Source organism: Danio aesculapii, chromosome 11 (genome assembly GCF_903798145.1).
Source record: "Danio aesculapii chromosome 11, fDanAes4.1, whole genome shotgun sequence".
NCBI lineage: Eukaryota > Metazoa > Chordata > Actinopteri > Cypriniformes > Danionidae > Danio > Danio aesculapii.
In genome coordinates, this window is record NC_079445.1 from 23,218,349 (window position 1) to 23,232,904 (window position 14,556).

At 37.2% G+C, this 14,556-nt stretch overlaps 1 protein-coding gene across 5 annotated transcripts in view; it reads right to left on the minus strand.

Moving 5' to 3' along the window:
* The window catches only part of atp2b4 (ATPase plasma membrane Ca2+ transporting 4), a 146,719-nt gene that overhangs the window by 44,204 nt on the left and 87,959 nt on the right, over positions 1–14,556 (minus strand). For all 5 annotated transcript variants that reach the window (XM_056467843.1, XM_056467842.1, XM_056467840.1 and 2 more), the window contains 4 exons: positions 14,162–14,376; positions 13,733–13,975; positions 7,328–7,572; positions 4,875–5,103 (listed from right to left, as the gene is read on the minus strand). In XM_056467843.1, coding sequence (XP_056323818.1) covers positions 4,875–5,103; positions 7,328–7,572; positions 13,733–13,975; positions 14,162–14,376 — 932 coding nt within the window. The remainder of the gene's footprint in view (positions 1–4,874; positions 5,104–7,327; positions 7,573–13,732; positions 13,976–14,161; positions 14,377–14,556) is intronic.

A 14,556-nucleotide genomic window follows, 5' to 3' on the forward strand; every position in this document is an offset into this window, starting at 1 on the left:
AAAGGGTTTAGGGAGAGACAGACTCCTCCACCTAACCATTTCTGTTTGTTGTCAAAACTGACAGTTGGAGCGGTGTGGTTAAATAAGTTAGCCACACCCAATTCCTACGACATACGTAATCTGACAAAAAACAAACAGGAAGTGCATTTTCAAATTTCAATTAAAGATTAGAAGGGTAAACAATTATTTTTCTTAATGACATGCACAGATACATTGTTCACCACAAAACTAGCAATGTAAGCTAACAAAATCATATGATTAGTTTTGATTTCTTTGGGACTTTGTGTTAAATTTCGGCTTTTAAACAACATATGAACTTAACATAAGACTTTTTACTGTACCAAACAGTTATTGTTTCTTATAAAACTGATCAAATTAAAGCATGCTTATGATTAGAATGTGAACAAACATTTGCTATTGAGCTCAGAAAAAAAATCAACAATTGTTTTCATACCAAATGAAACTTGCATAAACTCAATCTCAAGTAATGCATCTTGAATTAGGGATGCTTATCTTGGAAAGAAAACACTTGGAAGACATCTTTCCAGTATATGCAATATTATTTAGATTATATTGAGAGCTTTTTAGCCTTTAATTTGGCATGAAATAGAAATTAAGATTGTCCTTTTTTCCTATATCATGATGCACATCTGATTGAAATGGGTATTTTTAAAAAAGTAAGGCGGTGCATGATTTTGTCCTTTGGGACTCATTGGGCGTTGCTACCAAAATGGAGAAAGATTGACGAATGGATGAAATCAAGATACGCGCTGCTGTCCCTGCCCGAAAGGCATTCCATGCAGAGGAAAAAAAAGTTGTTTCTAGGAAGGACGGAAGGTTTCGGTATTTGATAAAAGCTTATAGAGGAAAATGAATTTTGATAAAATAATAGCGGTGTCTCATTTCAGAGGCTGCATCCTCCACAGGATGCAGACTTCAAGGGTGAGTCCTTCGAAGTGAACGCAAGCCGAATCGAGCAATTTAAAATGAGACAATCAAGCCTAGAGAGGACAGATTTTGTAAAATCACCCTTTAGATGTCATACCCTTTTTGTTTTTAACATGGATTAAGATATCCAAGTAAAATAAAATCTACATCATACATTTGATCCAGTTTTTTTTTCAAAAATGCCCTGCCGTTATCAGCGCGCAATGAATCTTGGGATGTTCGAGGCCGCAAAGGATCCACCGGTTGTGTCCTTCATTACCTGGAAAACGAAGGACGCATTTTGAGGCTGCATTTGAAGGAACCTTTGAATTTTTTAAAAATGAGAGAGCATTTGTCGCGCTGTGATGACGCAGCACCCTTCGAATGCTTCCTTCGGAGGATGTAGCCTCTGAAATGAGACACAGCTAATGAAGTGCACAGATGCATTATTTAAAACAAGCACTACTAAATATAAAAATAAACAAAAAAGATAGATATTATAAAATATATAAAGCAATAAAGATATTTAACCACCTTTAACAAGACCCGCGGGATATCCTAGCATATCCTTTTTTCATCCTTTTAAAACAGCCCTATTTTAGAAGCTCACTAAATCTTTCAGAATTATTAGTTAATTAACATCAAATCAGACATCTTGCAGTAATTAGCGGTATTTATTGAATAGTTTTATATGTCAATGGAGGACTTTGTGGCTGAAAGCAAGTTAAATTCTTCATCAGTAGCAATGCTGGCCTCAGATCAGTGAGAGATTAGCACACTGAAGTCACTCATCCAGACAGTTAGCGATGCGTGTTAAGTCATAAGGACACTGAGACTAGTTAACAACACATGAAGGGGCTGGATCCAGAGGTTGCGTTTGTGTGTGTGTGTGTGTGTGTTTGCTGGAGTCCTATGCAATTATCCACACTCAGTCTTGCGATGAATCACACCATACCCGTAATTAGAACCAATAAGCTCATTTATTTATAGATAATTAAAAACCTCCCAGTGTTTCATGGACAGAGATGCATGTGAAGAGCATGTTGCATGATGCAGAAAAACTACTGTAGTGTGTGCATTAATAAATCCCTTTTCTTGCCAGGGACAGCAGAAATCAACTAAATAAGATGCAGATGGCTCTGATCATTACTGCAAGAGAGTAATTCTCACTAGGACAAAAAACATTCCAGTACATTTTATCATCACTACATGGCTCTACGGTTCCATTTCAAAGCTGTAAACGGGCTGAAGCTGCTATCAAATCGCTCTCTTAACATAATATTGTCCTCTGCGTCAACTTAAACCATAAGACATAGGCTTTTTTTTATTAGCCCAAAGCGAGTTTACTGTTGAGAAGCTATGGAATCACTATTGAATTTTACATTAATCCAGTGTTTCTCAACCACAATCCTGGAGTTACACCAGCTCAACCAGACACACCTAATACAGATCATTGACTCATTAGCATAGACTGAAAGACCTGTAATGGGAGTGACAGGCAACGGAGACATCCAAAACATGCAGTGTTGGTGGTCCTCCAGGAACGTGGTTGAGAAACACTTTCACAAAATCAACCACAAGTGTAAAAATCAATATTAACAACATTACACTTGTAAATAAACTTTCCAGTCAAATTTTGGTTATAAGAATTGTGTGCAAAAATCCCAAATTGTTTATCCAAACTAATCATGTTTTCATCATCAGAAATGTGCAATGTTTGAGTGAACAGTCACATGTTAAAAGTGCAATATTAGTCTAAAAGTCAATTGTTTTTAATAATTTTGTTAATAAATTTAAATTTTAAAACTAACGACTTTATAACGAAGAGTTTAAAATTTTTTTCAAAATCTTTAAACTCTTCGCTATAAAGTCGCTATACTACGACTCCATGGACATCAGTAATCTAATCTAAGGCAATAATAGAAAGTGTTACTATGAGTTGCTTTTAAAATGTTCCTTTCATGAAACAGCTGTTTTTGTATGGCCAAAATGTGACAAAAAGTCGTATACGATGGTAATAGTTTGATTGCGGTGTTTACATCTCTGTACTGCACTTCAAAAATGAGACTAAAATAGGAATACTCCACATTAAAGATGCCTTGATCATGATTTTTGCTGCCGATACAGAGTACCAATTCCTTGTCATGCTGATCGGCCAATACCAAGTACCGATTCTGATGCACGTATTTCCTCTAAGTATAATGCTCGCCTTACCTAATCTCGCCTTACCTAAAAGAATAAATTAAAGATGTTTCATATAATTCCTTAAAACATGTCTCTTGTAACCATTAAGTGGCTTTACAGAAAATAAACAGATAAAACACATACAAAAAAATTGTAAACAACTTCGAAACACTGTAAATGATGAAAGAAAAATTCAACATGTGTCAATGAAGTACTGTTTATTGCAATAGGATTATTACGAAGTTATATTATTAAATATTTAAGTTAAATATATATTTTTTTTTATTCCCTAATATTTCCAACCGGGTTTTACTGAACTTGCAATATTATTATAAAGACAGAACTTTCAGTTCTGATATGCAAAAAGATTTCAGTTCTTATATGTCCTCTGCTTGTAAACTCATAAACAAACAACTGTGATCGGTTCATGGGATTGGCCAGATCAGAGAGTACCGATTGAGTCATGAAATGTGATTATCGGCCGATACCGATCTCTGGCCAATCAATTGGAGCAGCCCTATTCCACATTTCTTAATTGGATTTGTGTTTGCTATTATTATGACTTTAGTCAGATTAAAGTAATCAAAAATCTCTGTTTGCATGGTAGACTCTTAATCAGAGTTTTGTCTTAATTGTATTGGTGTCCATGTAAACATGCTCATTGACATGCACAAAAAATGTGTTATGGAAGTCAATCGCTGCCAGTTTCAAACATTCTTGAACAATAAAGAAGATATTTTAAACATAAGACTGAAACTCTATCAAGTTTAAAACAAGTGGAGGGGATAAGCAAATGATGATTTATTTTTGGCTAAACTGAAAAATCAAATTGTACAATGTTTTGGTAAACTTCAATCAAAGTCTGACCATTTGCTTCTGCATTTAGAGTGGAGTCGGTCCTTCTCTGTGGATGTCAGTTTGACTGTTTCAGGGACAAAATTCCTAATCACACCACTCCTATCATTAGTTAGCAATGAGAGAATTATGAGCAAAAAAAAGTCCTGCCCTGTCCTCAATATTATGTAACCGTTAAAAGTACATAAACATACTGAAATAAAAGTCTACGCAACTTCCAGTTCAGGCAGACTCCTTTTGTTAATTATTATTATCTATAACTCTTAGTTAGCAGTAAAATTCTCTATCAATTCCTGGCTAATATTTAGCTGGATGCTCTAATTGTACATTTTTAATGTTTATCTGTTAATATAATGATATAGTGCTTAAATAAAAAAAGCGTCTGTACGGTCTTGGCTATATAGACCAAATAAGATTTTTTAATCAGTCTAAAAATGGATCGCCAATACAATGGATTAAAAAAATCCACTTAAAAAAGCCTGCAGGAATCAATTTAACCTAAATATCAGAAATGTGTTTCATTATAGAATTAAGCATGCCACCTCATTTGATAGAAGTTGACGTAAATTCTGCACTGATCCAATATCCATAATCAAAAACAGAGCAATCGCCTGTCATGTACTCATTTTACCACCTTCAAAGGAATTAGGTCAGTTTGTCCCTCCGTCGATGAGGCTATTCCTGTCTACACTTATACAAATAATCCATCATCATCACATGATAATCACGGTCAATACATTTTCATTACACAAAAAGTGGCGGGTTGCCCCAGTCATGACAAGCCACCCCTTAATGCTTGTCATGTCTAATAACGAACAAAGGTCTGAAGTATACAAATCTGCAGCCCATGTGCAGTATGGATAAGCAGGTCACTATTTGGAACAAGTAAATTGGATGGTTTTGCTCACCTCAGGACGGACAGGGTCTTCAATGCCAACAACACAGATGCATGTCAGGTCATTCAAAATGTCAGCCTCATTGTCCCAATCTGGCTCTGTCGAGAAGTCCCTCATGGCTACACAAATGGTCCTTAACCCGTCACAGGCCATTGGCTCGATTACTTTCTGCACCATCTCATCCCGATCTTTGGCCTTGAAGACACGTTGCTGGCCTGAAGCATCAAGGATATGGGAACACCTGATAGACAAGAGAAAGCTTTAATAATTCATACAAGCTACAATAAAAGGACAAATTATCAAAGAAAATATACAAATTTGCATCTCAAATGTCTTTCATTTTTTAAAACATATTAAATGTCTCTGCATATCTGACAAATAGATTAAAAATGCCCATTTCCAATGTCGACCCAGAAAGGTTTAAAGAAAATCAGTTCAAATTGGAGTCAAATTTAGCAGTCAAATTGAGCCAAATTGAATCAAATTTAGCAGTTAATGAGGTTTAAATCACATATAATAAAATGTTTAAGTTTTCAATCACTTTATCTCTTTTTAAACTTTAAATATGAACTGTTTTTTGCAGTGCTTTAAAGAAATGTCTTCTTAAAGGGGAAATGAAGCGCTCAGTCAAGTTTACATTATTTTGTACATTGGATCCCACTTTAATGAAAATACATTAAACAAACTCGATTTATTAAACCATTTAGAAGAAAACAGCATGTTTTACTATAGATTTTAGACCTAGGGCGCTGCCATTTTGGTATATCGCTGTGTCTGACGTCACAGGGTTGGTTCCGTTCCCCCAGCTGAACAGATACACTTTTCTTTTTTCCCCTTTTAATTTCCCCTTTTTAATTTGATGTGCTTTGACTCACTCTCTGTATTACACTGCCTGACTGCTTGTCTGTGTTTCAACCATGGTAGTAACAGACTGAACACAGAGACTGGACAGCCTAATTTAACCTAATGCAGCAAGTTGTGGACATGCATCGCAAAGCTGGTGCAAATACAACAAATACAAGCATTTAAGTGGCTTAAGTTGTGAAGTTTTCTTTTGTTAATACCTTTCGTTTGATGCGCTTTGGTCCACTCTCTCACGCTGCTCCAGCACTGCCTGACGAGGGGATTTACATTCAGACTAATGTAACAATTAAAATGATACATGACTTCAAGCTTTACTAAATCACATCTTTGTGAATTATGTAAAAACATATTTCCTTTTCAAGTCGATCAACTTGATCTCTCAATGTGTATGAAGGATATAAAAACCTGCCATGTAAAAAAAACGCACCGATCTTAGTTTGGTTTGAACACGAAAAGAGGTGAGGGCTGTCACATTGTAAAGTGAAAGTACCCGCCCCATTATGTCAGTAGGGGACCTTGTTAAAACTACAGTTGAAACCCATACAGGCAGTCAGGCAGCGTTATACAGAGAGTGGACCAAAGAGCTTCAAATGACCGGTAATTAAAAGAGAAAAAAAGAAAAATAGAATACTTTTTTTTTTTATTAGACACACATCTGATGCTTGTATTTGCACCACCTCCACATCCACAACTTCATGCATTGGGTTAAATTAGACTGTCCAGTCTCCGTGTTCAGTCCTATACTTCCACTGTATCTGTTCAGAGGAGGGAACGAAACCAACCACGTGACGTCAGACACAGCGATATTCCAAGATGGCGGCGCCCTAGGTCTAAAATCTGTAGTAAAACATGCCGTTTTCTGCAAAATGGTTACATTAATCGATTTTGTTCATTATATTTCCATTACAGTGGAATCCAATGTACAAAATAATGTAAACTTGACCGAGTGCTTCATTTCCCCTTTAATGTTTTAGGTTCATGACATCAGAAAAGTCCATCAATTCAAAGGTCATTTCTGCAACTTTATTTCAGCAAACGGTCTATTTGGACTAAAAGGTAGGCATGGGACGATATCAGTTTTCCAGGTATACCGCGGTTTGGAAAAGTCAAGGCTTTAAAACCGCCAAAATTTTCTGTAATACTGTTCCTAAGGTATGTGTAAGATTTCTTTATTTACTTTTTTGGTGTTGTTTTTAGGACAACAGTATCTTCAGCAGAAAAGATATCCAAACATGCCGTCTTAAATTGTAGATAAATCATTGTTTTTTTAACTATTGAAGACAGCAGAAGTCAATGATTCATTGTAATTATTTAGCTTGACATGTTTACTCCTCAAAAATGCTTTAAATCTTTCAAAAAATTAAGTATATTGTGTTCAAAGGGTTTTTACCCAGACATTTTAAAAGAATACATTTCAGAGCAGTAATCATAATACTGTGATACTGTGATATTTTTATCCAAGGTTATCATACCATCAGAATCTTATACCAGCCCATGCCTACTAAAAGGCACATTAGTCTTTTATCTCAAGAGACCAATTAAGCTTTAATTTCTTATGATATAGCCCATTAAAATTTTGCAAATGATTTTGTTTAGCATACTTGCGCAGAACAATCTCGGAGGCGCCCTTGCTGTACATCCGGAAGCCAGGACCACTGCTGTTCTTTATGACAGTGCTCATGCTCTTACGGGAGGAGTTGAATGTGTAAACTTTATAAAGTTTCTCCTCAGGAACCTCATCTCTAATAGGCTGATAGTCTCTCTTCAAGTCCAGCACCAGACCAAGAAGGGCACACTCTGTCTTATTGCCCACATGCCTTGGCAAACCCCCTTCCTTCTCTGAGGGCTATAGAAAAAGAAAGATAAACTGTAAATACTAGGTATGAAGAATTCATAAGGCATTCAAATAATTCATTAGAGCTTTCAAACAACGTATAAAGAAAATATTGAATGACAATATTTTATATCAAATCAATGACATCTAAATTGGAAATACTGAAGTTTGTTGAGAAAAAAAAATCTAAATGAAAATATAGAAATTGATATTGTGAAAACAAGTAATGCATCAAATAGACATAGCAAAATGACAAGTCATCAAGGGTTAATCATTTATTTAATAACACTTCTTATTAGGCATGCAATGATATCCCATCTTGTTTTCAAAAGTCAGCATTTGATTCGGCTACACTGAAGCGCACCTCAGTGCTTCCCACACATAGACTTTACTTAATTTACCCAGGTATATTTACGGCCACCCAAGTATTTTAAGTGACATTTTTTTTTTACTGTTATTAACATCCTTTTTTTTTTTGTATCCGCCCAATTTAACCAAACATCCGGAAAATCTTCACTCATTTACCCGTTTCGTTTTGTGTGCATCATTTACCATTGGCTTTTTATTTGAAAACTCCTAATGATAGACATCAGTTCATGTATTAATACTGCACAGTTTATTGTACAAATTGATATGGATTCTTTTACATAGTGCTGGGAGATGTAAATATCCTGTTGATATTTAGAAATATTGCTGTAATAAAAAAATAAAAACCTTCCTAAAAATGTATGTGGTGTTTATATGTTATTGTTCATATTTTACAAGTGTTACTTCTACCCCATGAGGATATCAAATACCAACAACCCAATATAAGAGAAATATTTTTTGTGCTCATAGCTTTGTCTAACTCAGGTTAGAGTGTATGAAAGATTGTTTATTTTACGGTCCAACATATAGCTCATTGTTTTTATTAAATTATTAAAAGCAGCTTCACAACATCATAGTTTTTTAATGAATCTTATATTATTATGTGTTTTTGAATGCAAGTGCTTATATTTATTTAACGAGCCTTTGTTACAGTGTAGATACGGACGGTCAAATGAGAAGTTCGGAGGACTTGGTTGATTTGATGTCTGGTTGGAAGTTTGATTCCACGGCTCCACCTCTGGCTCCATCCAGTAGTCCTACTGCGCATGCCCAGGCTCCAATCACAGCACTTTTTTTGTGACAGTTTGTGCCAATCATGAGGCATTTTGCATTCAAAATTCTCAATGGAAATAGGCGCTGTTGCATATTCCATATTGTGCGCAAGAACTGTCAGTACTCCCACAGACTGTTTCACTTGCTTTGCAGACACAGAGATGCGTCTTCAGGGACTTGAAATGTCCGGAATTCAACTTTTGCTTTCTAAAGCTCGTATGAGTTTTTGTAAAACTCTTATTAAAGGCTACTTTCGGCTTGCTTCACAGTTGACAGCGCGCACAGCCATGAGACAGAGAGAAAAGGTAAATAATAGATTCTTTAATCTAAACGATCCAGAACAACGTTACTACATACATGAAGAGGACGAAATGACTGATCTAAACTGGCTGCAAAATATATGTACACTATTGGCGTTTAATCAACGAATTTTTAAATAATTAATAATAATAGTTTTAATCTTGTAATTATGATATTTTTAGAGATATTGGGCTCTATTTTGACGATCCATGCGCAAAGTCCAAAGCGCAGGGTGCAAACGCATTAAGGGCGTGTCAGAATCCACTTTTGCTATTTTAAGGACTGAAAAATCCAATTTGTGCCGTGGCGCATGGTCTAACAGGGTTGAGCTTATTCTCTTAATGAGTTATAGGTGTTTTGAGAATAAACCAATCAGAGTCTCATCTCCCATTCCCTTTAAGAGTCAGTTGCACTGCGCCATAACGCATTTGCTATTTACATGGCGGACTTTGTAAGTGGAAAAACGGAACACTTCACTAGAGAGAAAACAGTTAAACAGAGCATCTGCAGCACCAGCATGAGAGATGAGCCTCCTCATTGTTTACTTTCGCTTTCACTCTGGTGGATAGGGAAACGTGTCGTACGCACAGACATCCATTAGCCTATACAGAATTAATTTAGTTAAGCGCAAAGATTTGTTTCAAAACTATTTCTCAATTCAGTTCTAATTTCCAGCAAATGAATAAATGAACAATAATAACGAAGTGTGGTCAAAAACTGAGTTATATCCAAATACACATGCTATGCCCCATATGGTCCAAAACTAGACAGGTGGGCAAATCTAAGCTTGTTTTTAATAAAACAAATATAAATATGCATATAATAAATAATACTGCTAATAATGATAACATTATACAAAAGCAAATTGTTATGAATAAACTGAAAAAGCCCCCTGAGATGAAGGCATGAAAGTATGGTTTTTATATGTAGGATAGAAAAATAATAATTTTTGTAATATTTTAATCCTTTAATTCTTTTTTCATTTGTAAAGATATTTGCGTATTGCTGTACACACTGTGTGTATTAAGCAATGTGTAAGCGAGGCGCACAACTAACGCGCACTGCGCTGGATAATAGACCAGCTTTGATCTGGTCTATTGAACAGTCTACTTAATTTCCTCAAAACAGCAACACACCAGCAATGCGCCTCAACACACTTCCCTTTTTAGATCAGAACGCCTATGGGCGCACATATGAGCGCAAATGGATTTGCTATTTAAAAAGCGTGGCGCAAAACATCAAGACGACTCTTGCGCCGAGCTGAAACTAGCAAACAACAATTGTGTCGCGCATTGCGCCGGGTGTATGATAAGGCCCATTGTCTGTATTGATTCCTTTTTCTGGCATTTATTTCTCTTTTGCTGATTATTTTATTAATTTGATGAAGTTAATATATTACATAGGCTATTATATATACATATCTAAAATGCTTTGGCATTCAAGATTGCTTTGCAATTGAAAAAGATAAGCAGATATTACCCTGTCAGTATGTACACATACATTGGCTCCTGGAGTAGCGAAATAGCAGATTTCTTTTTTTTTATTTCAGCAGTTGTTTAACTTTAACCCACTTAAAAGAAATAATTGTTAAAAATTAAACTATGTTTTGTTTGTCGCATAGTGTTAACTATTTATGTGATGTAGGTATATGGTGTTTCAATCCGGCTACCACCGCAAGTATATTTCAACCTGTGGGAAGCACTGCACCTACAGAGTTTTCAATCTGACACAGGTCAGCAACATTTAGAAAGTCTCAGTTGTCGAGTGTTGAATACTCAAGCAATTGGGGAAGTCACACGCAACCGCAGCAGTTATGCATTTGCTGCCTCAGTGTGTGAGAGCACAGGAGAATAGACACTGTAGTGGCCAAACAATATCAAAATCTTGTTAAGTCAACAGATATTTTTCTAAATGTGATTTATTCTGTAAACACATTCTCGCAATGCAGAACTGTTTATACAAAACAGAGCAGCAAAAAAGATGATGAACGCAAAGAAAGAGCAGGATGTTTTTGACGAGTCATCAAAATTGCGAATGAGAACTGAACTCAGACTGCCTGCCGGTTCAAGCTTTCTAAGAACTGCTTTGCTTTTCCACAGACTAGAGCGCCACCATAGAGCCAGGTCTGACAGCAACACAAACAGTAAAGTTAAAACTTTGCCAAACTACACCAGCATCCAAACACAGTGAATCTAATATGTTCATAGTTTGTATAGATGGAGATTACAAGTGATTTTTTGCAGCACACCTTAATTTGTATAGATAGAAAACACAAAAGAAAACATGTTTGCGGAGTGTGAATAGACAGAGAATAGAAGCAACTAGAACAGTAAAGTTCGTAGACAAACTTTATAGTGTTTCTCAAGTATAGTCTTGAGAAAGTCTCATCTGAAAGTTTGAAGTAGTTTTAAAGTTTAAATAACTGAAGTAGTTTTGGAATAGTTTGACGAGTTGGCATAGAGAGATCACTACATATAGGTTAGCAGGTTTCTAGTATGGATTGGCATGTTTCTGGCTAGGTGGTTGGTAGGCTGTTCCGAGTCGTTGCTAAGGTGTTGTTAGGCAGTTGCTAGGGTGTTCTGAGGGGGTGCTAATGTATTCCTAGGGTGTTTGCTAGGTGTTTTAAAGCTGGGATGTCAAACTCAATTGCTGGAGGGCCCCAGCCTTATACAGTTTAGTTCCAACCCTAATTAAACACAGCTGATCAAACTAATTAAGTCTTTTAGTCTTGTTTGAAACCTATACAGGTAAGTGTGTTGAAGCAGGGCTGGAACTAAACTGTGCAGAGCTGCGGTCCTTCAGGAATTAAGGTTGACATCCCTGGTTTAAGGCATTGCTAGGCAGTTGCTAAGGTGTTCTGAGTGGTTGCTCTGTGGTTGCTAAGGCGTTGCTAGGGTGTTCCAGGTAGTTGTTAAGGTGTTGCTAGGTGGTTGCTACGGTATTTTGAGTGGTTGCTAGGTCGACCACTGAGCGGTTGCTAAGGCATTAATAGGCAGCTGCTAGGTTGTTCTAAGTGGTTGGTAAGGCATTGCTAGGGTGTTCTAGGTGGTTGCTAGGGTGTTCTGAGTGGTTGATAAGGTGCTGCTAGGCAGTTGCTAGGGTGTTCTGAGTGGTTGCTAGGCATTTGCTATGGTGTTCTCAGTGGTTGCTAAGATGTATCTTGCTATGCAGTTGCTAAGGCATTGCTAGGTGGTTGCTAGGGTGTTTTGAGTAGTTGCTAAGGTGTTGCTAAGCGGTTGCTATGGTGTTCTGAGTGGTTGCTAAGGCGTTGCTAGTGTTTTAGGTGGTTGCTAGGGTGTTCTGAGTGGTTGCTAAGGCATTGCTAGGCGGTTGCTGAGGTATTCTGATTGGCTGCTAGGTGGTTGCTAAGGTGTTGCTAGGTGGTTGATAAGATGTTCTAGGTTGATGCTAAGGTGTTTTTAGGTGGTTGCTAGGGTGTTCTGAGTGGTTGCTAAGGTGTTGCTTGGCAGTTGCTAAGGTGTTCTGAGTGGTTGCTAGGGTGTTCTGAGTGGTTATAAAGGTGTTGCTAGGCAGTTGCTATGGTGTTCTAGATGGTTGCTAAGGCGTTGCTAGGCCATTGCTAAGGTGTTGAGTAGTTGCAAAGCGGTTGCTAGGTTGTTCTGAGATGTTGCAAAGGTGTTGCTAGGTGGTTGCTAAGTTGTTCTTAGTGGTTGCTAGTACGCTGCTAACATAAATGACCATGGTTCTAGTATAAATTAGCATGTTGCTAGCATGAATTTAGTATGAATTAGCATTTTACTATGTATGTTTCTAGTATGATTAGCATGTCCTTAGTACGTTTCCAGTATTGGTAGTATGGATTGGTGTGTTGCTAGTATGAATTGGTATGTTATTAGTATCTCCAATGTTAAGTCAATAGCAGTTTTATACAATGGAAGTCTATGGGACAGTTGCTAAGGTGCTGTAAGTGGTTGCTAGGGTGTGGCTAGTAAGTTGAAAGGTCATCAGTGACTGGCAGATTGGTAGTCTGAGTTAAATGAGCCCAAACTTAAGTCTGTATGACAGTCTGGCGTAAAGTAATGAGGTCATAAAGTTTCGCCCAATGTTAAGTCAACGGGACTTTTCCGAGTTTGGTGTTAGTTTGGTGGTTGCAGTATGAACGGTCTAGGAGGAGATGCATATAGAAATTAGTCTTAGAAGAAGACAGAAGAATAGTAAGTTTATGCAGTATAACAGTATGTTGCCTTTCTCAAGCCACCATAATAATGTGCACAGCATTATGTTCAATTATGAATTTATTAACGGTGCTCAAAACTGTTTCTCTTTGTCTCATTGGTCATGGTAACCCTGTCCTCAATCGCTGATGGAAGTGGCTCCTACTTTTAGCCCAGCAATGGTTTGGTGCTACATTCAGAGTCCGTGCTTTGGCTGTCAAAATATAAAGAACTGATTTGAATCTAAGCTTTGTCTTTTGGTACAAGCAGACTCACATTTAGTGCAGCAGATTAAAATAAAAGTATTAATGGTTACTTCAAAATACATCAACATGTCTGAGTACAAGTCCATTCTGTTGTGCTTTGTCTTTCTGCCTTTTAAAGCAAAGTGCCCTGCGTGATAGACTGCTTAGTCATTTTTGCTGTCTGTTCTCGGTACATGTGCTTTGACTGGGGCTTACTCTGGACTTTTTTTTGACAACCCAATAATTATTAGATAAATACAAAACAAGATCATTCAATCAAATGCATTTCATTTATGTATGGCTAATTCTTACCAGAATCTTGGTAGTGTATGCTGAGTTTATGGAGATGCTGTTCACCAGTATTTCAAGAGTCTCTGGTTTAATAGCCTCCGGTTCAGGAACAGTCTTATAGTGTGTGTCGCCTATGTAAGCCTGCACCACCGTCATGCGGTTCATAGTCAGTGTTCCAGTTTTGTCAGAGCAGATGGCGGTGGCATTACCCATGGTCTCACAGGCATCCAGGTGCCTTACCAGGTTGTTGTCTTTCATCATTTTCTGTGGAGGAAAAACAGGAATGGATCTAGTTTTCCTTGGAGAAAGGAACGATTTTAAGCCCCGAAACATAGTTCAGCACAAATCTTAAAGAATTAGATTAAATATTTACAAATTATAACAACCTGAATCTCCTTAAGACAAAGAAATTACAAGTTAATGTAGGTGAACCTAGCCAAAAGCTCTCACCTTTACTGAATACGCCAGGGAAATTGTGACGGCTAAAGGAAGTCCTTCAGGCACAGCCACCACCAGCACGGTCACACCAATGATGAAAAACTTCACAAAATATTGTATATAGATGGGCGTGCACTCAGCCTTCCAATCTTTGCGCTGGATGCCAAACGTATTAATGACAAAGTACAGGATGAGGATGACAACTGTGACCGCAGACATGATGAGACCTGCCAGAGAACAGGGAGTTTTAGGACCAATACAGCACAGAGGGATGGAGAGTCTTCTGACTTTTGCTCATACCAGCAACAGCTGTGGTTTGATGTGCTCCATCTGAATATTATTTGATTGGGTAACTGTAGGAAGTAGGATAATTAGGTGGAACACAGCCCAAAGGGACAAGCCTGTTT